At 30.5% G+C, this 26,995-nt stretch overlaps 1 protein-coding gene across 1 annotated transcript in view; it reads left to right on the forward strand.

Moving 5' to 3' along the window:
- Positions 1-26,752, forward strand: part of LOC106687564 (neuropeptide F receptor) — a gene marked incomplete at its 3' end in the record, with an annotated part of 348,694 nt that extends 321,942 nt beyond the window's left edge. The window contains 1 exon segment of the mRNA XM_014431529.1: positions 26,179-26,752. Coding sequence (XP_014287015.1) covers positions 26,195-26,752 — 558 coding nt within the window.
- Positions 26,753-26,995: the final 243 nt, after the last annotated feature.

Raw genomic sequence — 26,995 nt, forward strand, 5'->3', positions numbered from 1 at the left:
GGTAGATAGGTAACGCTATATTTATAGGATATTTTGACTTGGTACCTATGATGTCGATTTTTCATTGTAATGCTGCATTACTGAATTTAAGTGTGAAACCGTGGACACGTGAAAGCGAAGCTGCTCGTTCTGTTGCTCCGAGAAAAAGGAAGGCACCTTTCACCTCTTGCGAAGTACAGATAATTAAAATAAAATATTTTGGGTAGTGGACCTGCTCTCCAGAGCAATTATTCATTTTATTAAAAGGCTATAATCAGAAAGCTCCTATCAATGAAGCACGACGGGATTTGAGGGATCAAAGACATACAGCATTTTGTTACCATTGATTTATTTCTTAAAACATGAATGCTATATTGTTATTTTAAACTATTGATACGTTAAAATCATTTTTCTTAGGTTTTATAATGTATTTTGTACAAAGTTTTATTATTTATATGTTTTTTGTCAAAATAGACAGATGGATGTGTTTTGTACTGTCTATATGGGTGCTTTTAATTGTCGTATGGTTTGTATAACATATTTTTGAATTAGATTGAACTGAAATATTTCATAATGCTTGATTCACACAAATATACATAAATACAGGTTTATGTTACTTGGCAATTCGACTTCATACACAGACATATACAAAATTGAGGTTTCTGTAACTTGGAAATTCTTCCAATTCTTTCCAAGTAACTAGTTTCCAATCCACCTATATGTATACTTCCTTAACTTATTATTATTAAAATCGTATTATTTATTTCATATATTTAAAAAACGAAACCTTTTTTTTTTTATATTTTCTCTATATATTTATTTTAATGTTCTGTCACTTCTTACAGTGTTTCTAGTTTATATTTATTTAGCCCTGCAAATTGGGGCGAAACAACAATACAAATGTTTGTATACTATTCTGGTCCATTTAATGACCGCCACCCGGAGTATCTTCTTCTCACACGGACTTTGTAGCACAGCGCCTCACCTCTATGACGAACTAAGAATTATTTAATCAGTGTATTTCATGATACGAGCTCAATATCAAACAGGTTATTGTTTGAGTATACACTTTAGGTCATATCTCTATCTATTTGATAATGCGAATTATATTTTTCAGTCCAAGATTCCAACATTGTATCATATACTTATTGGGCTTAAAAATAATAAATATTACCGCTTTTAAATCAAGTAAGCAACAAAACAGAATCCACATTCTAAGAACTCAATCATTTGAAGGTATCGACATTGGGTTGTTCATGTTGTTGTTGTTTGGTTATTGATTTGTTCATCAAAATGAACCTACCATTGAAATATGGATTTTTCTTTTTTTTTTTCAATGACGATTTTAAGTTTAATTTCTATTTTTTTTTGCTTTTATTGTTTTATCATCCCAATATTTATGAAATAATTTATTTATAAATATAAAAGGAAATGGTCCGACTTTTGATCCACAATAATTTTTTGAATTACTGCACCCATTCACATGCTGTTATTTTCAGAATGTTCCATATCGCCATGGGAAAGTTTAAACTAAATTTCAGATATCTGAATTAAAAAAAAAGAGGTTATGAACTAAATTAAACATGAGATTACTGATGTTATATGATAATATTGGATGTTAGAGAGTGGTTTATATTATTAGTAACTTCATTGATCCCTTTTTACTCTCAACTTTTTTTTGTAAAACTTTCAACGTTTCGACCCTTAGGCCTTTTTCAATGAGACAAACTTAATCATTGAATTGTCATAATTCATTAAATTGTTTTATTTTTTTTTGCAAGATAATTTCCATTGTCATATATAAAACTCATAATTTCAAAAACTATCCTTCAAATATTGTTTTTCGTTTTCTATTAACCTCAATAACCGATTTACATGCTGTTATTTTCAAAATGTACCTTGTCCCTATGGGAAAGTTTTAACTGAAATTCCCGATTTAAAAAAAAAAAAGTTATGAAGTAAATTAATCATTTTTGTCAAGTAGCTCAGAAATTACACATTTTTTTTTCTCGCTATTGTTATGTCCGAATTGATTTGTTATGAAAGGTAACAGATATTATAAATTATTTTTTTACGAAATTTAACATATGTTACGAATTGATTTGTTACGAAAGGTACTGGTACTGGTACTGGAATTTGGTGGGGAAACAAGATCGGCAAGTGGGCCTTTATGCCAACCCCTGACGGCTACCTGAGTTGCCATCATACACTAACCAAGGTGGGAGTGTCAAGATTCATTCTCAGGACCGCCGAAAAATTAATGTTATCTGTCCCAAGTGGGAATTGAACCCACAACGCTCCGAACCGAGCGCACCTGCGCCCCAACCTATACGGCCGTCACGTCCCTTATGAAAGGGGAATGAAGAAAACAAAAACTCCCTGAAAAACAAAAACAAAAGCAAATAAAATTCAAATTGCTCTATTAAAGCCTATTGTACTTTTACACACGTTTTGAAGAAAAAAAATCATTGAATTTAGGCAGGTTTTCGTTGATTTTTTTTATTACAACTACTTTGATATATTTTTTACACCTTTCAATGTACACCACCTTACATTCCAAAAAAAAAAATTATTTGAATGTTAGATAATTGCTTGAGAACATTCTTTTTGGACCAATATTGTTATGAGATATGAAACAGTTTTTGCATTAAAGTTTAATGGAAAGCGTTTTGGGAAACCAGGTATTTTATTTACCAATTTTTATTATATATTTTATTATTTACCGCTATAAAATAATAGATATAATAAACAATTATTTCAATTATTAATCTTTCAAAATTGAAATACAATTTAAATATTTAATTAATCTCGTATATATATCCTCAAATCTAGCAATCACGAAGTAAAGCCGGGTTTGCTAATATATTTATAAAATTTTATTTTATTTTATCTTATTATTAAATTTGCAAAATAATTTCATTTAAGTACAAGAAATCATCAAGATATTTGGTCAGATTTTTAAAAAATGCATAAAAATTCAATGTATCTTTGACTCTGCATGTAAGTACATACATCCAGCCATATACACATTTACATGTATATGTTTGAGACTTAAAATGTGGAGAGGTACAGAAAGGACGTTAAAAACTATCCCCTTCATTTTATTGAAGATAGTGGAAGAGGTCCGGCATTGGTATTCAGCTAGGCCACTGCCGAGGCGACCAGCTCACGCGCACGTCGTCTCTTACTGAATGAGAATGGCTTTATCGGATCCTCACTCCCTCTCTTTCTCCATTACTGATATTTATAGTCGCATTTGATTTATTTTTTTTTGTTTTATTTTGTGTATTAGTGATAAGTACAGAACTTAAGCGGTCCTACTGTTCCATTGTTACATCATGGTCAACCGCTATAACTAACAACATTATTGATAGTTTCCATAGTTTAAATGTTAAAGTTCATTAAATATATCAAATCAATATATATATATATATATATATATATATATATATATTTATATCGAGCACCATTGTGTTTTCATAGCCCTAGTGATGTTGCAAATGGTTGATCTATGGCAGTTTTATTTAATTGATTTTGTAGTGAATAAGAAAGCCCTATAAATCATAATTTTAATAATTCCAAATTGAGGTTTCTTGGAAAAATAATTCCCAAACTAGATACAAGATGATCGCAATTCATGTTGAGCTGGAACTTCCCATGTTTAAACTAATCGTAACACCACATTAATTTATTTTATCTTTTGACCTAAACCTTACATGAATTTTTAAAATCTACTATTGTCTTAAGGTTAAAGGACTAAAAAACACAATTAGACTAATGATTTATTATACTGATTGTTTGAGAGTAGCTTATTTTATTATTAACACAAATAAAAATTGATCCACTTTTATTCTCAACTATTTATTTCTAAACGTCTCCAACGTTTCGGCCCTTTGGTCACTCTCAAGGAAGCAACCTATAAAATTTGTTTTTATATTATAATTATTATTATTATTATTATTACATTATTTCTTCACATAATACTAATGTTTTTGAAAATACCTTAATCATTGATGTCATATATCCTTTAAAAGCCGTATATTTAAAACAAAATAAATATAAAAATAATATCACAACAGTTTCAAACATTATTTTTAAATTGTTTATTCACTTACAAATGTTATAATTTAAATTCAAAACTATTCCACAAAACTATTGTCTATCTTCATTTAGAATAGTTTTAAATTTAAATTATAACATTTTTAAGTGAATAATCAATTTAAAAATAGTGTTGAAACTGTTGTGATATTATTTTAATATTTATTTTGTTTTAAAAATATGATATTGGCAATTAGCCGTCAAAAGAGACATTTTAAAGGATATGTGACATGAATAATTAAGGTATATTGAAAAATATTAGTATTATGTGAGGAAATAATGTAATAATAATAATGTAAAAACAAATTGTATAGCTTGTCTCTTTGAGAATTCCCTGAGGGCCGAAAAGTTGGAGATGTTTTGAAATAAATAGTTGAGAGTAAAAGTAGATCAATTTTATTTGTGTTAATAATAAAATAAAAACAGAACGTTTCTTAATCCAGATGTATTTTTTTCTTCTAGGATATTTCTGACTTAGGAATAACATTTACATTCATTTAAGTTGGTTTTAAATTTTACTTTTATTATTTATTTATATAATTTTGATTTTGGCATATTAAGTAAGTATAAAGTAATTTTAAAATATTCATTCATTGAATTTTTCTATTACTTTTCCATCAATAATTAGGTATGTAACTGACTTATTGTATTAGTAGATCTGATGTTTAAAACAAAAACAAAAATTAAAAGCTCTAAAGTCAAACACAGTCTCCTCGAAACATTTTAGTCTAGAAAATAAAATTAGTTAAAGAGCTATGGTGTTCTTAGTTTTCAATATTTGACTTTTAGCCAATTATAGATTCTAAAAATTTAAAACAAACTCCGTATTTTTAGCGTCATTTAGGTCTTCGTAGAGAACAATAATACAAGATTATATTTTTTTATAATTTGCAAATATACAATGTTTTCCTCAATCACTTTCACTTGATCAAGCAGTGGACTTTTTTGTCCGTGATCACGAACAATTTATGATGTTTAAATTTTAATATAACTTTTTCTTAACATTTAAAATTTAAAAAATCCTTAAATCATGTTTAAATAGATTTAAAAATGCCTTTGATTTGTTTAATACATCCAAATTTAAATTTTAAAAAAATTAATAAAATAATTCATCTCAAAAAGGGCATTATCAATAAATAGTAAAAATTTATTTACCTAAAATTAAAAGAAAAGTCCTAAAACTATTAGCATTCTATATTGACTTTTTTTAGAGTTATATTGTAGTAATAATTCTTACACTCATGCTATACTATTATATTGGTCGTATATTGGTGGGTTTTATGTTGATATAATGTAGTCAGTAACGGTTTCATGAGCTTATAAAGTTTCGTATCAATCTTATAGTTTAATAGACTTTAAGTCGTTTTAGTGTGTTAGTTTAATGCAAAGTATTATAGTGTTAAATATAAATCGATTTCAGAGGGTAGTCTCATAAATAAAGATATGGCTTATCTGGTGACAGGGTTGAAAGTCTCGCTGCCGCGGTTACGTTCCCGCTCTTTATGGCCGCTTCTCTCGTCCAGGTGTGTGGTGGGCGAAATGGTGAAAACCATGAATCTTCGCCTGGTGTCAGAAAAACGTGTATCTCGATCGGTTGCTGGCCAGTGTGTCCTCGGCTGTAGCGTGGTATTGGGACAGTCCGGGTTCTATCTTGCATGCTACGATAGGTAATTTAGAAGGCTGTGATAGCGGGGTCTTCGGGGTCTTGCGGTTTCCGCGTCAAGGGGGGCATCAGAGCATGAGTCACCCGACCCCTACTGTATACAAATTAAAAAAAGATTCGAAAATATTGGATACTTAAATCCGACAATTAGTTTTACCTCATTTCTGATTGTTTCAAGTACAACACTGTCATCAAGTTATAGTTCCTCAAGTAAAAATACAAGGAGCTTTCTGTTAGGTAATATTCACAAGGGCATGCAATGAAAAGCACGGGACTAAAATACCAAGTTTCATTTATAGACAATTTTAGTAACGGTCTCTTAGAACTAGAATGTGAGAAGGGCATGATTATTTCCGTAATAGTTTTTTATATTATTTCTTGTTATCGGCTTTAAATGACATTTTTAATATTGTGCCATTGATCTCTAGAATTAATATAATAATGATTCTTTTTTTCAAAGGAATATTTGAAACTGTAAGAAATTTCTGAAATTCCTGTAAATTAATTATCGGATAAAATTTTTCCATCTTAGGCTTAACCAGCATAGAAAAAGAAAATACCACATAGATTTAAACCAAACATATTTACCAACCAGACACATAAAGTGGTGTGATAGAGTTAATCTATTTGGTTGATAGAGTGATTACTCTCAATCTCTATTTGGTTGATCAATTTTTGGCTGTTGGAGTGAAAAGTTAAATCATATAGCAATTAGAAAAAAATAAATTAATAAAATATTCTTCGTGTAACTTAATCAAATTGAATTGAAATAAAATATTTAGTATAATATAAAGAAAATAAAGCTCAATATTTTTTTTTTTTTAATATTTAGATAGATAAAGCACTTGTGAGTTCATGTTCCACTGTGAAAATGGAATACGTTTCTTTTGCTTTTTTATTTAATTTTAATACTTTTTAAAATAATTTTATTCCTGATACATTTATTTTATTGGCAATAAAATTAATTTTATTTTAATTAAGTAAGTAGTTACTTCAGAAAAAAATATTAAGCTGTTATTCTACCTCAGAAGTTGCGGTTGGAACAGCTAATTGAAATTAACAGTTGTAGCTACCTCCAGCCTGAACCGCATCACCATTGGAACTCTGTCGTCATTAATCAGTGAAGCCATGTTCTGAGTTCTATCCTCGATGGAGGCAACTGTCAGCTGGCTCATTCCCTATAAAATTTATATATAGGGCTGATTTTAAGCCCATGAGTAACATCACTATCTTAGAAAGGAATTTTATAATTACATTTTTTATACTTGTGTGGTACTTGAGTTATATAAATTTGTGATAAAGTTGAAATACGGATTTGAGCAAAAATAATCATAACCAATGATTAAAAATTTATTTATAAGTCGTTACTTCAAATTATCGGAATTGTTTTTTCTAACTACTTATAGTTTAGTTAAAATTTAGTCGTTATTCATGAATCATGTTTATACTTATATTACAATTTATAATTCAATTTAATGTTGTATTTATCAGTTCATCAGCGGCTTTAAATGTGCTAATCTTACAAGCCGTTATTAATTAGATATTTTACCAATAAAAATATTTCTTAACAACATTTGTCACAAAATTATTATATTTTAGTCAATCAATTATTTTATTATGAATGAAAATAATAATTCCTATTTATTTAAAGTTTTCCTTTAATTTAAAAATAACACTTTTGATTTTTTTAAATCACCTTTTATTCATATTGATATTCATTCCAAAGAAAAAAAAAAATGTTATCATATTAAATAGTTATTCTGATTGAGCTCTGTCCCTTTCACATCTTAAATAGATAATTGTACAAGGATTAAACATACCACACGTGACTGACGTAATCGAGCAACATTAAAAAACCCACTTATTGGAGACCTAAGCCTACTGGTATAGACATAACTAGCCGATTTTTACGACGGAATCCAACAAGAATACGAAAACTTCGGAAGTTATAGGGAAGGTTCGTTGCAATGTTTGAACATTCAAGTTTTAATTTTAATTCTGTAGAGGAGATTTTTCCTATGGACTACAAATTTATACTATATTCCAAAAGGCTTTTGTGAATCAGAGTTGAAGACACTCAGAACACTGACACTGGCAGGACGGTCACAAAGGTGGCAAACTGACTCAGGTTCGACTAAGGACTACTAACTTACTAACTACAGACATTACGAAATCAGACAACCGACTCAACACATTCCAATTTTCAGGCGAATCCTTTTCATCATTCCCTTCTTAAAATACATTTAAAATGCAATACAAGAAATAATTAAAGTTATCAACTCTCTATATATCAAACCGTTTAGATCCGAGGGGCTTAGAAAAAAATAATATAAAAATTTACAAATAAAAAATACGTTAATAGCTGACCTTGTATGAGAACAAGATGGATGCGGCTAGTGTAGAACACAAATGAGTAAAAACCCATTTACTAATGCTAACGTTTCGGCCAAAATTTAAGGCCTTCATCAGAGCGTCTAGAGGCAGGTTCGACACCAAGTACTAGTCGAAGTAAGTAGTAATTAGATTCTAGAAGAGTGAAGAAACGAAGCCAGATGATGAGGATGTATAATGCTGAAGATTCCTGGACCGGTCTTACAATCTAGTACTGTGACGTTTAGGATCATGGTTGTTATCTATGTAGAAACTTTTTTATAAATGTCAACATTTTGGCCATAATTTCAAGCCTTCACCAGGGTGTCTGGAGGCAGGTCTAACACCAAGTTTGGTATTTGAGACATTTATATTTCTTATAATTTTAGCTTTCTAACGGTATACTGTTCGTCTATATTACCAAGGCCACCGCCAAAATAATAATTAATAACCAAGGGCCAGCTGAGTCCGCGTTCAAATCACAACAATACTTCGGGCCAAATCCCAATATACGGATTAGCGTGTTATGATAGGTTATTTTTATATTATACATTATACATTTATATGTTTAACATTATACATTTATTATTTTATATAAAATTAAACCTTTTTACAAAATACTTAATAATGCCAGTATAATTAAATAATAATTTTTCATTATAACTTTTATAACTTGGGAATATCAAACTATTTTTCATATGCAACACCCAAGTGCTAATTATAAGCCCTCCGAGACCCACCAGCCTCGTAACGTGGGTACCATTAGTTGGGGCAATATTTAGTGGTTTAGCGTGTCATGAACAAATCACCACCTTGTACAACCGATGTCCTAGAAAAAGTACTCACTTACAAAATGTTTTACCCCTGACTCTTCATGGGTTTTAGCTGTACAGATTTACATTTTTTATATATTACTTTAACAATATTTCTGCTGTTAAATAAATTGTTAAAATAGCTCCTCTCGGGCCCAACGGAAATCCTGTTATTAACGCTGTTATTTCCCAGCTAGGTACCTACCTTAAATACGCATTTTCAGTTTTCAATAAGGTTTTTTTTTTTTTGTGAATGACCGTGCACACTGACCTTTGTATTTGTATTTTGTTCGTTGTGTGTTCTAACAGTGAATGTTTGATAAGTGGAGAATAAGAATGAGATAATGACTGCTAACGATTTAGTATTTAACTTTACTAACAAGTTGAGATTCGTTATTACATTGTGTGGACCCAACTGATTTATTATGAGGAACAATGAATCATTGAGAGTTTTATCAACTTCATTGTCTGGGGCCTTTAAAGTGCAGAATAGAAATTAATAAATGCTTCTCCTTGTTAGAAACTTTCATAAAAATTAAACAATGCCCTGCAAATTCCCTTTTATAATTTAGCTTGATGAATTAATAAATGAAGATAAATAGCATTGATTTTCTTTCAATCTTTCAGGATAAGCTAATTTACTTTTTTTCCATATTACTAACATTTTTATTTTTACTATTCGTTCTTCAGAAATTTAAGATTACTCTATTCAAGGCGGGGACAAAAAGGATCAATCTAAAACAAATCAATTATAATTTTATTTTATTTTTTCTTTTGGTTTCATTGACCTTATAAATCTTTGAATCCCTTTCAAGTTATTTCTGACATACGGAGGAGGGATATCAATATGTAATCAAGCAGTTCCAACAGTAGGGAGAGGGGTCAAGTTTTTTATTTCACGGAGTCCCAATAGAAATAAAAGTTTTTGTTGATTTTGACTATACCTTACCTCTTACCAACTATGGTGACATTAATTATCGTATAGAGACGTCCTGATGGATTGCTTCGAGCTATGTATCTCCCATCTTAACCTTCTTGCTATTGATTGACCAGTCTCTGCAAACAGTTCACTGTTATTTGTTCTTTTCCAAGTGTTAAGGCTGTGATTTCAGATCACGCTAATTGTACGGGGGTTTTTCCTTTTAAATCTCTCGATTCTGCTTTCTAGGGTCTCTGTTAGAGCCCAAGTCTCGTAGCCGTATATAACGTTTTTCTAAAAGTTGCTATAGAAATGGAAACTGTACCCTACACTACTCAAATATTGAGATAAAAAAAAGTAGATTACTCACATTAACGGTGTGACGCGGTGAGAGGGACGCGCTGGGGTCTCAAAGAGTCCTGTTCTATCCCCCACGTGGGAGATACAGTGCGCAAGGAGATCCCCAGGTCGATAGTGTAAATATTTTATATAATAGTGTAAATGTGACTAATTATTTTTTTCTTCATGTACCTCGTTTGATTATGTCCATGATTTTTTATCATTTATTTACATGTATTTATACAGAGATATTTTATTTATTTTTACGTAATTTTCTCATTTATTTCTACTCTTATTTTTTATTTTAGTATGAATGTGATCGGTTATCACTATTACCTATTACCCAACAACATTGTGACAGATAAAAATATTTATGAATAAATAACATTTAGACTAAACACAAAATAATAATAACCCTTTCATTGCACCTCAAACTATCCAATACTATAATAAAACCCACGAAGAATGGTGTCGAAATTGAAGGATCAAAATAAATCCCAACAAATTCCATCAAATCATCTTTACCCTTCGCCGCAAAACCTGGTGATTGCTCTATACTATCCTTTAATAGTTTTTCTCTTACCCCTGTATAACAGATCTCCTACTTTGGATTACATTAGGACAAACTACTTAATTAGAATCCTCACACAGAAAAGAATATACAGAGAAATGACCGTCGTTTTCGACTATTACACCACTTACTAGACAAACTTTCTAAACTTCCAATTCATTACAAAAGACTGATCTATATGAAAATAATAAGTAAGACCTTTTTTGGACACACAGAGTTGAGCTTTGAGGCTCCACTAAACCTACAAATTCCTCTCGTATCCAATCCAAAATCCTTCGTAAAATCCTCAATGCTCCTTACTTTGTCACAAATAAAATCATCCATAAAGACATTAATGTTCCATATGTAACCGATCTACCCCGAACTAGATATCAATCCTTTCATTATAAACTCCGTAACCACTAAAACAGTCTAGTTTCTAATCTTAATTCTTCTTCTATTCCTGGCAATCCTCCTGAAAAGAAGATGCCCTCGAGACCTTCTAGTGTATTAAAAAAAAAATAGAGTGCTACCAATTGGTAGTTTCTCTATATGCCTGTATCACTCCATTTTGATCTTACATGAAATTTACTTTAATAATTATTATTTACTTCATTGTAATATTTTAACCTGGTCTTAAAAAATGTTAGTGGTTACTGTAGTAATAGGGGGAAGCAGCTGGAGCGAACTGCGAGATATAACCAGTTTTTTCCCAGGTGAATTTGTAGGATTTATTGCTTTCATTTTGTAGTGGCTGGAAAAATGCTACGGATTGGTTGAAAAGTTTCTCTCGAGGCTCCTGAATTTCCAAACATTGTTTGAGACTAAGCCGCAACTGAAATCCTAACTCTTACTTTCGGTAGCAGCTGTGTTTCAGTATGGTAGGATACACATAAATATTCTGACAAATTAAAATTATTTAAAATCTTCATTACTAAATTAAGGGTGTGTGCGCAGTCTTAAATTTATTTGTAATTTAATGATTTGTTCTATGATTAAAGTATGTTGGTCCCAATCCAATTAAACTAACAATTCAAAAACTTAATCTAAAAATTTAACATAGTAAATTACATGTTGAATAACGATGAAAAAAAAAGGATCCAAAGATTTGATGGTGTAATAACCTACAATCGCAGCTTGGATGTATCTTTCACCTCATCCAGTATATCTATATCTATTAAAAGATAAATTCTCGAGATACAGCATAAAACAATAGGATGGGCTAAAAAGAAATAGAGAAAAAACATTTTATCTTTTAAATTTGATCTCATTGAAAATTTGTGAATAAGAGAGATGAAATCTGTTAATCCTCTGATTAACCATGGGCTCTAAATGTTTTGTATTTTTAAATTTTGACTCAAATAATTGTGACCATACTTAATTTTCTAAAATGTAGCAGATAACCACAATGTAGATGTAATACGTCTAGTCGATTATCAATATCTAGAAAAAATAACGGTTTAAAGTTCTTTTGCACCGTGACTGTCAAATTTTACAAAATACCACCAAAACCCAATCCAATCGTCATTGAGATTTCTTTTTAATTTTTCTTCTACAACATGAAAACCTTTTTTTTTCTTCAACCTTAGTTTAATTAAACATAAAATTTCCTATATTAAGGTATGATTTCACCTTGGACATAATTTAGAAATGTCCGTCTAAGGAGGCTCAAAAAGAGATTTAGATAAAATAATATAGAGAAGTTAAAAAAAATTGTTAATTTATTTTAATTGCTGCATGCTGATAACTAATTTAACCTTCACTACCTCAAATTTTCTTCTAAATTAAAAAAAAAAAATTATCATTATTTATTTCTCTCATAAGCTAAAAACAATTCATTATTCGAATACCTTTTATTATAACTGAAAAATAACAAGAAATGTAGCCTTGTCTAATGAGAATTATAAAAGCGGTAGAAAGAAAAATTCGAGGCAATTTACTTGTGTTTAATTTATTATATTAGATGATATTGCAATTATTAATGACTTTCAAGTTATGAGTAAAATGGAAAAATATTTGTCTAGACTTTACTAAGCTTGAAAACAAACTCGAAGTGAAAAAGTTGAAATTCTTAATCAGCACCTCAAAAATATTTTGTAAAAGTATTTCTGGGAGATTCCTTTAATTCCCAATTTGGTTGGACCTTACTAAATGAGAAAAACTTTACATGTTTTTGGAAATTTTATATCTTTCACTTAAATTCATTGCGAAAATATAACAAAGGAAAAAAAGTTTTTTTTCTCGTTTTTCTTCCATAACAAAAAATCGTCCGTTTTTGAAAAACATCAACCGTTAACTAAATTAAACTAAAGTCCTTTCCCAGATTTTTTGTGTTTGTGTGCTAATATTTGTGTCCCTGTTATTACTCAAAAGCATATGCTCTTGATCTAGAAAGGTCCAATCAAATTGGGAATTGAAGAAATCTCGACGGAATATTTTAGGAAAAAAATTTGAGATGCTGATTAAGAATTACAAATTTTTCACCTTATTTTTATTTTAAAGTTTAATAAAGTCTAGACAAAAAAAATGTCATTTTTCTGTTTCACTCATAACTTGAAAGTCATTAATTATTTAAACATCTCCTATTATAATAAAATAAACATATTGCCTCAAATTATCTGTTTAGGCTCTGTAAATAATTCACATTAGTCAAGACTACATTTCATCTTATATTTCAGTTATTATAAAAGATTAAATTGATTAATTTGTATCTTCTTATACTCAAATGAAAATTCGTGGTGGGGAAGATGAAACTATTAATATGCATGCATAAAAAAAAAAAAAAATCAACTTTTCTTTACTTCTCTAAGATACTTTACTTTTCATCCAAATCTCTTTTTAGACCTTAGACAGCAGCCAATTAAACGGATGATCTTAAAGATGCCCGGGACAATCTCGTAGCATATGCAAATATAGAAAATTTACTCATGTTTTAGTATAGGTTGATGTAAAAAAAAAAGTTTTCAAGGTGTAAAAGGAAAATAAAAAAAAGTGCAATTTTAAGCATTGGGGCTATTAGAGTTACTTGGTAATTTATTAAATTTAACAGCGTAAGAATTTGAAAGATTTAAAACATTATTGTATTAAAGTCTTACATTTAGATTGTGGCCTGATAAATAATTTATCCGAGTTAAAATTCAAACTTTATAGCCCAAGACCGGAAGACATAAATCGATTTGATTTATTTTACTTCCTTTTTCAACTCCATAATTTTCAACTTTTCCGCGGTATTAATTCCTTTTTTTGTTTTAACGAGGGTTTCTTTCACAACACACCCCATACCATACTCTTACCACCCCTATACTGAATTGACCGCTTGGACGTTCACCAACCTCCAAGCCGTCAATTCCGTGTGTCCCTCTTTTTCATTTAGCTAACCCACAGCGTGCCTAAATCTTTTTGCAACCTCCCGAATTAAACTTTAGATAGAAAAGTTAAAACCAAGTGGGTTTGGGTGGTTATGGAGTTTAAAATGAACGATTGGTATCTAGTTCGGGTTTGATTGGCTATATTTAGAATATTAAGGTCTTTATGGATGATTTAAATTTGTAGCAAAGTAAGGATTATTGAGGATGTTACGAAAGATTTTGGGTAGTAAGAATATCGTACGAGAGGAAATCGATGGTGTGTGGAACCCCAGATTAAAAACATTCATCTACAACAGTGAGTTTAGACCGTTTGTCTATAAGCATTGTAATTGTTGGAATCAACAAGTGGTTTTCCATTCTTTTCAGTCTTATGAGGGGATTTTAAGTTAGTTGTTTGACCAGATGTAGTCCTAGGTAGAGGGTCTGTTCGACAGGGATAAGTTGAGTTTGTTGATGGACAGGAAGTCTAGGTTTGCGACGAAGGAAAAATGGAGTATAATAGGGTGTATTGGAATTTATTTTAATCCTCCTGTTTTGAAACCAGTCTTATAGGGATGTTAATGAGATTGTTATTTTATGACATTAATATGATATCGTTGTTTTATAAAAAATGATATATTATACGTAATATAAGGTACACATTATGGATGTTATCCCCTTAGCTTAAACTGCCCAAAATAATATGAAACGTACCATTGTAAACAAATTAAAAAGGGAGATATAAAATAAATCATTTTAGAAAATTCTATTTATTTGAAACTGCTTTTTATCCAAAATCTAAAATATGTTCCTATGGGGTGAAAGAACGGAAATTCATTTAGTGTACTTTATTTGAATCGGCTTTTGATTTCTGTAATATTTTACAGACTAAAACTTATTTAATACGAAAAAAAACCAACCTTTTGTTGTTATTCTACATAAAAAAGTCTTTATCATATATTAACCATTAAATATATGCAATATCGAACAATTATACAAAAAGTGTCAAAAATCATATATAATATTTTTTCTCGGATATTAAGGCGCATTGGCAAGAGTATTCGAACAAAGGTTTCATATGATTTTACTTAGGATCACCAAAAAGATATATATCGTGGGATTATAATTAAAATTGTAATAGTTTACAAAGTAATTAAAATTATAATTATTTGTAATTGTAATTGTACTTCTGTAATTACAAATTACAGTAGTTGTAATTGTACTTCTGTAATTACAAATTACAGAATTGTAATTGTACTTCTGTAATTACAAATTACAGTCATAGTAATTGTACTTCTGTATTTACAAATTACAGTAATTGTAATTGTACTTCTGTAATTACAAATTACAGTAATTGTAATTGTAATTACTTTTCGCCTAACTCTGATCGCACATGTGTAGCCTCCTCTCGTCGGTTGTTAGTTAAACTATCTCTCAATCAAGATGGATCTTATTTATTATTTATAAAGACTATTTTTTCACGATTAATGAAATAAACTGCGGTTTATTCTTCTTTCTCTTTTTTTTCCACATTCAGCTAATATTTTTTTGTAATAAAGCCAGTGGCTATAAGAAGTGGAGGGCTAACAGGTACTACACAATAAATTACATCCCCCCAGAAAAGAGATATTTGCAGTAGGAGGCCAGTACGAGTGGCTGCTCTACAAGGCTAGCACTACCACTCAGGGCTGCTCCCAACAGGGCCACCTCCCTGACAGATGCCTCTCAGTCCTTGCAGCAACCAGTAACATAGTGTTCTTTTTTATACTCGATACATTCTGTACGAGTTGGACCTTGATACTTTTTTTCTCTTCCGTACTATATGTGTTTTAGATCAAGAAGTCTAGAATCGACAACCTTAGTGTAAATATTTTATGTACACTTGGATGTGATTTATTGTCTGATTTTCATATTTTTTTATTATTAAACAGGCTTTTGAACGAGTCAGGCACCTGGAACTGCAATACATGATCCACAAATTCTTATTCACGACATACTTTCTCATTGCCTATTCCTATCTCACCGTCTTATTATTTATTATATATTAAGGTAAATCGTAATAGTGTTTATCTACCCCTTTTTTCCTAGTATCCTGGCGTTCCTCAGGATAGTATCCTTAACACAGTTTATACAGCTGACATCCTAACCCTTTCTAATGTCTAGAGAGTTTTTTTTCTGACCTTTATTGAAAAAATATATATGAAAAATATATATAACAATATGAAAACATATATATAACAATATGAAAAAATATATATGAAAAATATATATAACAATATGAAAACATATATATAACAATATGAAAAAATATATATAGAGAGACACTTTTTGTATAATTGTTCGATATTGCATATATTTAATGGTTAATATATAATAAAGACTTTTTTATGTAGAATAACAACAAAAGGTTGTTTTTTTTGTTTGTATTGAATAAGTTTTAGTCTGTAAAATATTACAGAAATCAAAAGCCGATTCAAATAAAGTACACTAAATGAATTTCCGTTCTTTCACCCCATAAGAACATATTTTAGATTTTGGATAAAAAGCAGTTTCAAATAAATAGAATTTTCTAAAATGATTTATTTTATATCTCCCTTTTTAATTTGTTTACAATGGTACATTTCATACTATTTTGGGCATTTTAAACTAAGGGGATAATATTCATAATGTGTATCTTATATTACGTATAATATATATTTTTTTATAAAACAAGTATATCATATTAATGTCATAAAATAACATTTTGTTTTAATATATGATATAATGTAGTTTTATATTTGAAAAATTGGTTTAAAAGATTTTTTTTCCTTTTTAATAAAAGGATAGTGATAGAAAATGTGCTATATATAGAAATAGTGCTATTTCTTCAGAACTAAACAGCCGATGTGACACATGACGTAGAAGTCAAAGGCTTTCAATTTCAGAAAAAAAAACTTTTTACGTCTTGAAAACTAAAAGGCGAAAAAAAAAATTGAGTAAAAAGAAATGCTTAAGAATAAATATTTAATTCAGAAGTATTTAAAATTCAAGAATGGTATATGTATCATTTATGTTTCATAAATATTTATGAGTTATTAATAATAATATTAATAACAAGTTATTAGGATATATAGAAATAAAACATAGCACTATTAAATTGATATAATGATATAAACTTTATAGTTATAGTCTAACAGATAGTCTATCATTTTATTTGAAACGGTCCAACATTCATTTCCTTTTTCACATTTCGACTTATTGTACATATTCTGGCTGACCAAAAGCTTTACTGCAACACTCATCATTACTAAATAAATCTGCTACAAGAGATTTCAGATAGATAATCAATTCACTCAGAAACACTTATACAAGACTAGAGCTCTAATAAACTGGACTGTAAGCTTTTGTTGGCAGCAGGTGGCCGGCAGGTGCAAACCGGAAATAAATTAAGGCAACACAGCTTGGGTTCGACAACTGAATTAAAAGAATGTAAATGTCTTTTCGAATCGAAGTGTAATGGGTCTGGTACTAATTCTGATAACAAACAAATAGACAATTCCACGTTCAATATGAGTAATCAGTGTACAAAATACTCTACAGAGTAATGAATCAAAAGAGGTTTGGCTATTAATATTTTTTCTGTGATATTAATATAAAATGTGAATTTTTCTTTTCACTGATGGCCTCAAGTATTTTTCTGTTAGTCGAGCAGTCAGTACTAATTCTTATCTAAGAAGATTTATAAATTCCATAGGGATATGTTCTTGATCTCTCTTAATCTGTTTTTGTTGAGTTGGAAAAAAGTTAAACCCATGAAATAAATATTTATGTTGTTTTTGCTTTATATACAGAGTAAATAATTGTGTCTGGCTCCTGTTTCACTATTAAGTTTCAAGTTTACTCAAAAATATTTTGCTCTTTTTTACACCAATAACTATCATTGGTTTCCCTGTCACTTATAATATGTATGGTGCTTCATCATTATATTCACTCAAACAATTGTTGCTTTTTGTACATCCCTTATTTTCAAGAGATTGTTAATTGCTCAACATGAAGTCACCTGCGTGATAATATGAGTTTTTACGCCTTACATCTATATTATTACTGTCCTCTTTAGATTCAGTTGTTTAGGATGATCAATCATCATTTGGATGAGGTTGAAATTCTGAGGCGTGGGATGGTTTATTATAAAGTAGGGATTAATCTTCACTCCTTGTAACAAAGGAATCTAAGCTTTCCCCCACTCCGGCCAAAGAAGATTTCATCGAATCCGAATTCGGCTTAAAATAAATATGATTTCTCTTTTTCAGATGTTTATTATTTATCATCTTCTGCCATCTTTTTTTTTTCTGTAGCAACTGCCAATTAATTTTTAACTGGGATTTCAGTGTAAAGTTCAATTTTTCCTTGTTTTCTCTCTCCATATCGAATAACTTTAAAAACAATTTTAATTGGTAGAAAAACAAAATTAATAATAACTTTTATAACTAAATTTCAGGTAATAATTTATTTTTCCTTTTTTCTTAAATAAAAAAGAAATATTTAACGGAAGTGTGGGAAAGTTCGCAAAGTGGAAAGTAATCCTATATTCCAGGAAGCCAACATCCGATTTTAAACCACATATACTCCATAACCTTTCGTAAAATTAATAAAGGTTATCGATTGATAACCAATTTGATGTAATCACAATTAGTCAAGCAATCATTAATAGTTATTGGGAACATCGTAGAGGGTTCTATAGCTTCGGAAAACCTAAATAACTTATCATGAAAAAAATAACGTGACTTGTATAGGAAAGGATAATTGGGTTGCCCTAATTTTCATAAATTTCCATTAAACTAAAATAGTAGATGATCAGAACGTTATCAATGTCCAAACAATAGCGTTCTAATAAATACCTGGATGAATTATGAACCTGGTATATGGGGTTAATTAGCATTCAATTAACCCCATATACCAGTGGTGCTGTAGGCGAATGCCACTTTCTCAAATATAACATAAATTTAATATAAAATTAAAATAGGAAATATCAAAACGAAATATACAGTGCATTTCACCATTTAATTTTCTTTCTTTTTTCTTTCCTCTATATTCAACCGATCTGAGGATACAGTCACCACAATTTATCAATTTTGTTAACAAGATTTCTGAGATTTTTTTTAGTTCGACAAGGATACAGGAGCGAAAAAAAATTTTGGGCATTGCTGCCTTGTACCAAATAACCCTTTCTCTTTAACTAACTAATTTACTGTATAAAGAATGAGTAAAAAATAGTTTATTTCAAAGATATTTTGAATGAGAAAACTGTTTGGCATGAATATAAAGTTCTTTTATTGACATTTGGGCCAAAATCGATGAACCTATTTCAAAAAATCACTGTCCTAAAGAAAATACATTTGAGCAAATGTAAGCTAAAGACTGGATAGAAACCACTAATATTCATACGTGGACCAAGTTATCCATAGCTACGCTCACCTAAAATTTCATCAAATTGCCATAAAGTGATGGAGGTATTTTGACAGTTTCATAGATCTGAAATTTGTCCCTTGATGTTCGAAACGTAAACTGCGATTCTCTCAGTATCCCTACTAGAATCTACATCTATGTCTATCTAGACATTTGGGTCTTTGAAATAAAATGTTAATAAACTCAGAAAAATAACAAAAAATCTTGGTTTATCTCTTAATGAATATGTGGGTGTAATTTCGAAACTATATATCCCATGATAATGATATTATTGATTTTTTAAAAAATCATGTGAATTATTTTTTATTAATATTTACAATAACAAAAATTAATTCTAAAGAGTATATAAATTAACTTCTAATCTATATATAGACGATCAATCCATATACAAAACTATTCATTTTATCTTCATCATTATGCCTAAATTACTCCAATTTTATAGTCAGAAAATTGCATATTGCTAAATCTGATTAAGTTTCCAATTATATTAATAGCACTTTCCGTGATAGGAATGAATTGAGCTGATGAAATTGATTTTCTTTTCAGAGACAGTTTAAAGACCTGACCGTTACTCGAAGGACATGCTAATTTTATCAGCCATCCCACGTGGTATCGAACAAATCCAACTGGGCTCCTGGCTCAAGCTTAATATTATCAATGGATCGTTCAATAAAATTTATTTTATTTTTTTTTCTCAAATGAAGGGTTGTGTATTGCTCAAAAATCAGATAAGAAAATCACAATTTCATTTTTCATAGATGCTACATAATTTAATTTAAAAATAAACCATAAAAATTTAAGACGAAGAAGAAGTACAACTCTAAAACCGATTAAAAAAAATTAAAATTGATAATTGATATTTAGTGCAAGAACTTGTTAAACAGAAACATTATTTATATCAAGTGAAATATAATATACTATATGTGATTTGCGCTTTCATGAAAAATCATAATATTAGGATGGACGATGGACCTTTTATTCTTTTTAAACTGCACTTAAAACTTACCTCTTGGATAGATATGTAAAATGCATAGAAAAAATATTTTTATAAAATACAGATGGTCCGGGCACAGTCAAAAGAACTCAAATAGTAAGTGAACTATTTATTGTTAGCCAACGTTTCGCTCCACTTTGCGGGGTTTTCTTATTGACGGAAATCTTTTTTTTTTTATTTATTTATTGATATTTACAACTGTATAAAAAATACAACAAGTAAATTTGATCATAATGACATAATGATATGATACAGGATGTAGAGAAACTACCCAGTAATAGAACTCTAAAAACAGTTTACAATATAAGGTCACGAGGCCATCTTCTTTTCAGGCGCCTCAGAGGATTGCCAGAAATGGAAGAGGAAGCAAGGGTAGAAACTAGTGGGTTTGGGTGGTTAGGTAATTTATTATGAAAGGATTGATATCGGGTTCGGGTTAGATCGGTTATATAAGGAACATTTAGGTCTTTATGGATGGTTTTATTAGTAACAAAATAAGGAGCATTGAGGATTTTATGAAGGATTTTGGATTGTAAAGATTGGATACGAGAGGAATTCGAAGGTTTAGTGGAGCCCCAAAGCTCAACTCTGTATGTCCAGATGGGCCTTATTATTGTCATGTTTGTTTGTTTGTTTGGTTGTTTAGTGGTGCCAAACTTCATTGGTCATCAACGCCATTTATATTTTATTTAATTTTGCTAATATTCGTTAAATTTTAATTATTTTTAATTTTTTTTTTTTTATTTATTTATTTTTTTTTTCCGATCAAGTTATATTTTTGTCAGTAAATTTTGTGATTTTAAAAACTTGAACACCAATTCTATTGCCTTATCATCGTCTCCAATGGTTTTTGAGATATCTTGGCTTAGTCCCAAGCTATTGAGGTGTGGTGTAAAATATGGGCATCGTTGGAAAAGATGGCTTATTGTTAAATTGTTATTGCAATACTGGCAGTTCGGAGGTGTTTCTTTTGATATAAGATATGAGTGGGTGAGCCTCGTGTGACCTATTCTCAGCCTAGTCAGTACAACTTCCTGTCTACGGCATTTGCGACTGGAGGTACCCCAGGGCTTGACATCCTTTTTAATAATTTTTAATTTGCTCATTGGGCTTTCGTTCCACATAGATTGCCATTGATCTTTGACTTCCTTTACAAGAGGCCTGCATATCTCTGACGGAGTTAAAATTGCTTTACCCCGTCCCGAAAGCGCGAGTGCTTCTCTTGCAGCGTGATCGGCCAGTTCATTCCCTGCGATTCCTACATGGCTTAGAACCCATAGAAATGTTACTAACATACCCATGTTGTGTAGAGCTTTTAAGTGAAAATGGATGCAGGAAATTATCGGATGTTCTGGATACATAGAATCTAAAGCTTTTATCGAACTTAGTGAATCTGTGTGTAATCTATTATTGTCATGTAGATCAGTCTTTTGTTGGAAGTTTAGACCGTTTGTCTAGTAAGTGCTGTAATAGTCGGAATTTGTGTGCAGTTTCCTGTCTTTTCAGCCTTGTGTGAGGATTCCAGGTTAGTCGTTTGTCAAGATGTAGTGACGGAAATCTAAAGAATGATTAAATGATTGTTTATTTGCCTTTAGGCCATTCAGAAATCCCTAATGAATCCTTACAAAGTAGGGCGAAACGTTTGTTCACAATGAACAGTATAATTACTATTTGAGTTGAAACGCCATCTACCAATCTAAATTGGCTAAATTCATACCTCTCTGGTTCCTCTCGCATTCTGTAAAAAATTACTAAAAAACAAAAAAAAAATTGTATTTACTTTCTTTTTATTGTCATTTAACGATATAGGCTAGAATAGTAGAGTACTGGGTTGAGACACCCCACTACTCAGAGTCGATCACATTGCTACTGAACTATCGTTTGAATATAGCAACAATGTACCAAATGTTACTACTAAAGCATAATGGCTTAATTTTTATTATTCTCATTAATTTTATTATATATATTTTTTTTATGAAATTAACTTTTAGCGACTCCTGTTCAATTTCGTCTTCTATTATATATTTTTTTTAATTCGGTTAAAATTTAGTTTTAATTGAATAAATTTTCACTGGCGCTTTCATATATTACCAAACTCTCATCAAATTAATTTCATGGAATTTTCTTTGCTCTTCCGCAGATAAGCGATCTTGACACTTTGAATCTTTTCGATGAAGGAATAAATTAGGTTAATATCAACTTTATCTCGACGTCTTTAATAATCGCTGGGCACTGACAAGGTCTCTTTCCTTAATTTAAAGTTTAGATTAACTTCTGAAAAATCCAATACAAATTTAAGGAAATGCTAAAACTTGTTTCTACGAGTTTCTCCAAGATTCTAAAAAACTTCAGTAACAGTGACATAAGAGCGCTCTGGTTAGTAAACTCGTTTTTATTTGTGTAACTCTTTCGACATACTAGTGAAAATGATTAAGAATTCCTGAGTTGGTTAGTTCTTAGTAATGACCGACTATAACTGGTGGGTGGCGGCGACGAAGCTCTTAACACTGGAATACGAGCGATATAATTTCTTATATGAAGTTTGAAATAGAGGTAATAAAACAGAAGCAAACGGCTTCAAACTTGTTAAATAATTACGTGGTCTAATATTCTACAGATAAATGCATCTTAAAATAGTATTATATATTTATATGTTGTAAAATTGCATACATACATTTTTAAATATACTTACTTTAAAAAAATCTTCCCTTAGAACTTCACAAATGGCTCGACCATTTTTCGGCATGGTGCTTGATAAGGGAGATGCAACCACTGACTTCTGTAAATTTCTCCGGTGGCTTTAAATGGTAGAGTAACACTAAGTCGTTCCCCAATCCCCAGTGATTTTCATTAATGTGTCATTTTCCGTGATATAAAAGGCCTCCAGGGTTAAGAATTTAAATACATCTCTCCCCCTCCATCTTCAAAAAATTATACTCTATTTTGATCCTGCACTGACAGATCTTGAAACTAATTTTAAAAGGACGCTCTTCAATTCACACCAAGAAAAAATCAATTAAATATATAAATATTTACTTTCTCATAATTGTTTTTCACTATTAACTCCGCTATAAGGATAACTGAAGTTGCACTATATACTTCAGTAGCTACTTCATCATCCATAACTGTAGTTGACACTAAACTTTTATAAAGTATTTTACAGCTTACAAGTTAATTAATTTCTTCGATAAATAATCTTTCGAAAACTTCGAAATAAGTTTCATAAAAGATTACCCTTAAAGAACATTGGTAGTGCATTAAAATGCAGGCCTAAATTTGAGTCATTTAGGCCTGCAGTTTAATATTAGTTCGCATAATATTCAGTAAAGGTGAATAAATTATATCTGCTTCAATCCCTTTGTCACAATATTTATTCAAAATTCAGTAATGTATAAATATATATGTACACACACACAAATATCGTTATGGTTTTTTAATTATTTTATAAATTTTCCAAGACAAAAACTTACAATATTTACTGGATTTGAAATGAAAAATATAGTATATTTTCAAATAATAATTTCAACATTTTAAAAGATTGTGGAAAACTAATGAGAAAATTTATTCTTCACCAAGATATACTTCTGTTGGTAATTTATTATCAAGAAGGAGATTGTATAGTATATTTTTTTTTTGGGGGGGGGGATTCTACATTAAAAAAATCGGAACTTGAGCACGTCCCATGGCCCTCAGGCACTAAAGCCCTGAAGGCTGAAGTACTGTTTTATTTTATATCTCATTTAGGAAATATCCATACATTTCTTCCGTATTGACGTTTGTTGCTTAATGTCAGTTGAATTAAATGTAAAAGTTGTAGATAGTTTATTGATTTTTAATCAAATACGTAAAACATTATAAAATAAACAATGTGATATTAGTTTTTCCCAGCCTATAGCACTTTAAGGAGATAAAATTCCTTTATTTATATTTATTTCATTGACACTTGTAACTACGTTTTACATGATGACAACCAATCAGTTGTTAGCCCTGATCAAGTACTGCAAAGTGGGACGAAACTTTGGTTAACAATAAATAGTTTTCTTCTACTATCTTGAAACCTGTACTGACCACGATAGTACCAGGACTATCATTCTACGAATTAATTTTTTTTATTTTCTCAAGTCGCTATACGATTTTTACGGGTCATTATTAATTTGAATTAAATTGATATAATATTCCTAACAGTACATCTTTTTTTTAATTAAGCCATATTTATAAGAAAATTTGTTTTTAATTATAATCATTCATTCAATTACCTGAACAGAGGTTACGTAATAGTTACATCATTATAGAATTGGATTAATATCATCCATATCAATATAAAACAAACTGCAGTATTAATTAATGAAATATAGAATGAATTTGTTTATTTATTTATAATTTATTATATATTTATATTTAGTTTATGAATTATACATTAGGTTTCTCAATATTTTTTCTAATGAATGAACTGATTTTGAATAGCGTTAAATGGCTCACCTCGGATATATACAACTATAAATATAAAATTAAAAGTATTTTTTTGGACCGTATAATTTAATGCTCTTAGGCTGGTATCTACAGTCAATGAAATCCGGAAGAAGAGAAGATGGAGTCTGAGAAGGCCCGGATTGGGCCTTGCCTTAGGTATGCAAAACTTTAAGGAATGGATTTCTCGTGAAAGTGGGCCAACTTTGCTTCAAAACTTGGTGTCAGTGATAAACTGTAAGTTCCTCAAGTCCTAAAAACAGCGATCGTACTGCGATACTTGATCTTACACCATGTATATGTTGTTTCGAAATTGTAGACTAAAAAAAAAATTATTAATTTTTACAAAATAAATCCAAATACTTATACAACTGGTACTAATGACTAAACTGATTAGTAGTGACAATAAAAAAATGTGATTTTCAAGCGCGTATTTATTTAGAGAGATTATCGTACTAACTTATTAAGAAGAGAAGATATCTGTTTAATAATGTTCAACCATCACATTTTTGCTGCACATTGTGAAAGGTCAATGGCATTGTCTACTGATGTCTGTTGAATAATATTCTGTCTGAAATTTTTATATTATAGTCTTAACTTATTATTGTTTTACAACTCTATGCTAAGCTGACTTAGCTATTTGTCGGCAACCCACTTAATTCCGTGCTGTAAAAACTGTATACTGTGAATGTTGTTCTGTGTAAAGAAAAAAGTATATATCATATTATAGTTCTGAATACGTAAGATGAAGATGAATTTTTAAAAAAATCCATTACTTGTCGTTGGAAAGTTTTTTGTGTTTTGGAAATCGCAGGTAAGCCGAATGATAATCTGTCATTCATAATATTTCTGAATAATAATTGACTCATACTCTGTAGTATAGCTCAAAATCATTTTTATCAAAACGCTTAGATTTATAGTAAAATTAACTTCTTATTTCAAAAATTACTTCAATAAAAACTAGGAAGATACTCGTGAAACAGCAGTTGTTTATCACTGATCTAGGATATTTCAAGTACTGTCGTAAATCTCATGTAAACAGAATCCTGGCTCCCAAATATCTAAGGGTAACAAATCTAAAGTAGATTCAATAATTCTACCTTCTCCTATATATTTCTAAGTTTCCAAATAATGTTTGACTATAATTTTATATTACCTATGGTCTATCGCATAACATGGCATATATTTGTTACAGGTGACAATGGACGGATATGGCTTGCAGCGAGGTGACGCCTAGTAATGTAGAGAAGTGTATAACGATGGAACTAAACGGTACGTTCAACTTCAGCTTGAACGATGCCATCGAGATCTTGCTCGAGCACACCCGCGAGGACAAGAACGTGGACCCCGTGACGGAGGCCGTCCTGATCGTGGTCTACGGCTGCCTCATGGCCGCGGGCATCCTCGCCAACTTCATCGTCATCTTCGTCGTAGCCCGGAGGCCGAGCATGCAGACCGCCCGTAACCTTTACATTGCTAACCTCACAGTGTCCGACCTCTTCCTCTGCTTGGTCTGCATGCCGTTCACCCTAATCGGTATCCTCCGGCGCCGCTGGATCCTGGGCTTGGTCCTTTGCAAGCTGGTACCCGCGGTCCAGGGTACCAACATCATGGTTTCCATTGGTACCATCACAGTCATAGCCCTAGATCGCTACTGGACCATCGTCCGCGGGCAGGACCACGCTCGTTCCAGGAACAGAGTCATCACTTCCATTATCCTCGTCTGGGTCTTTTCAATCATCGCAGTGCTCCCTGTCATCTGTTATCAGGTAAGCGTAGTGTGTAGTCTGAATACTTTTTTTTGTTTTCCCTTTTGCCTCGGAAGTTAATCTTCCTGACATTACCTCTAACCACTTTTAAATATTATTACTATAATTTTATAGTGATATATTCATCAATCATAAAGTATAGTGATATATTTGTTGCTGACTGTATATTTGATATAAATAGAAGATAGTAGGGGTTACAGTTAGTGGAATGAACAATGTAAATAAATGATATTTATTTTAATA

The sequence above is a fragment of the Halyomorpha halys genome, unplaced genomic scaffold, assembly GCF_000696795.3.
Source record: "Halyomorpha halys isolate HHAL.00 unplaced genomic scaffold, Hhal_1.1 Scaffold982.1, whole genome shotgun sequence".
In the NCBI taxonomy this organism is placed as follows: Eukaryota; Metazoa; Arthropoda; class Insecta; order Hemiptera; family Pentatomidae; genus Halyomorpha; species Halyomorpha halys.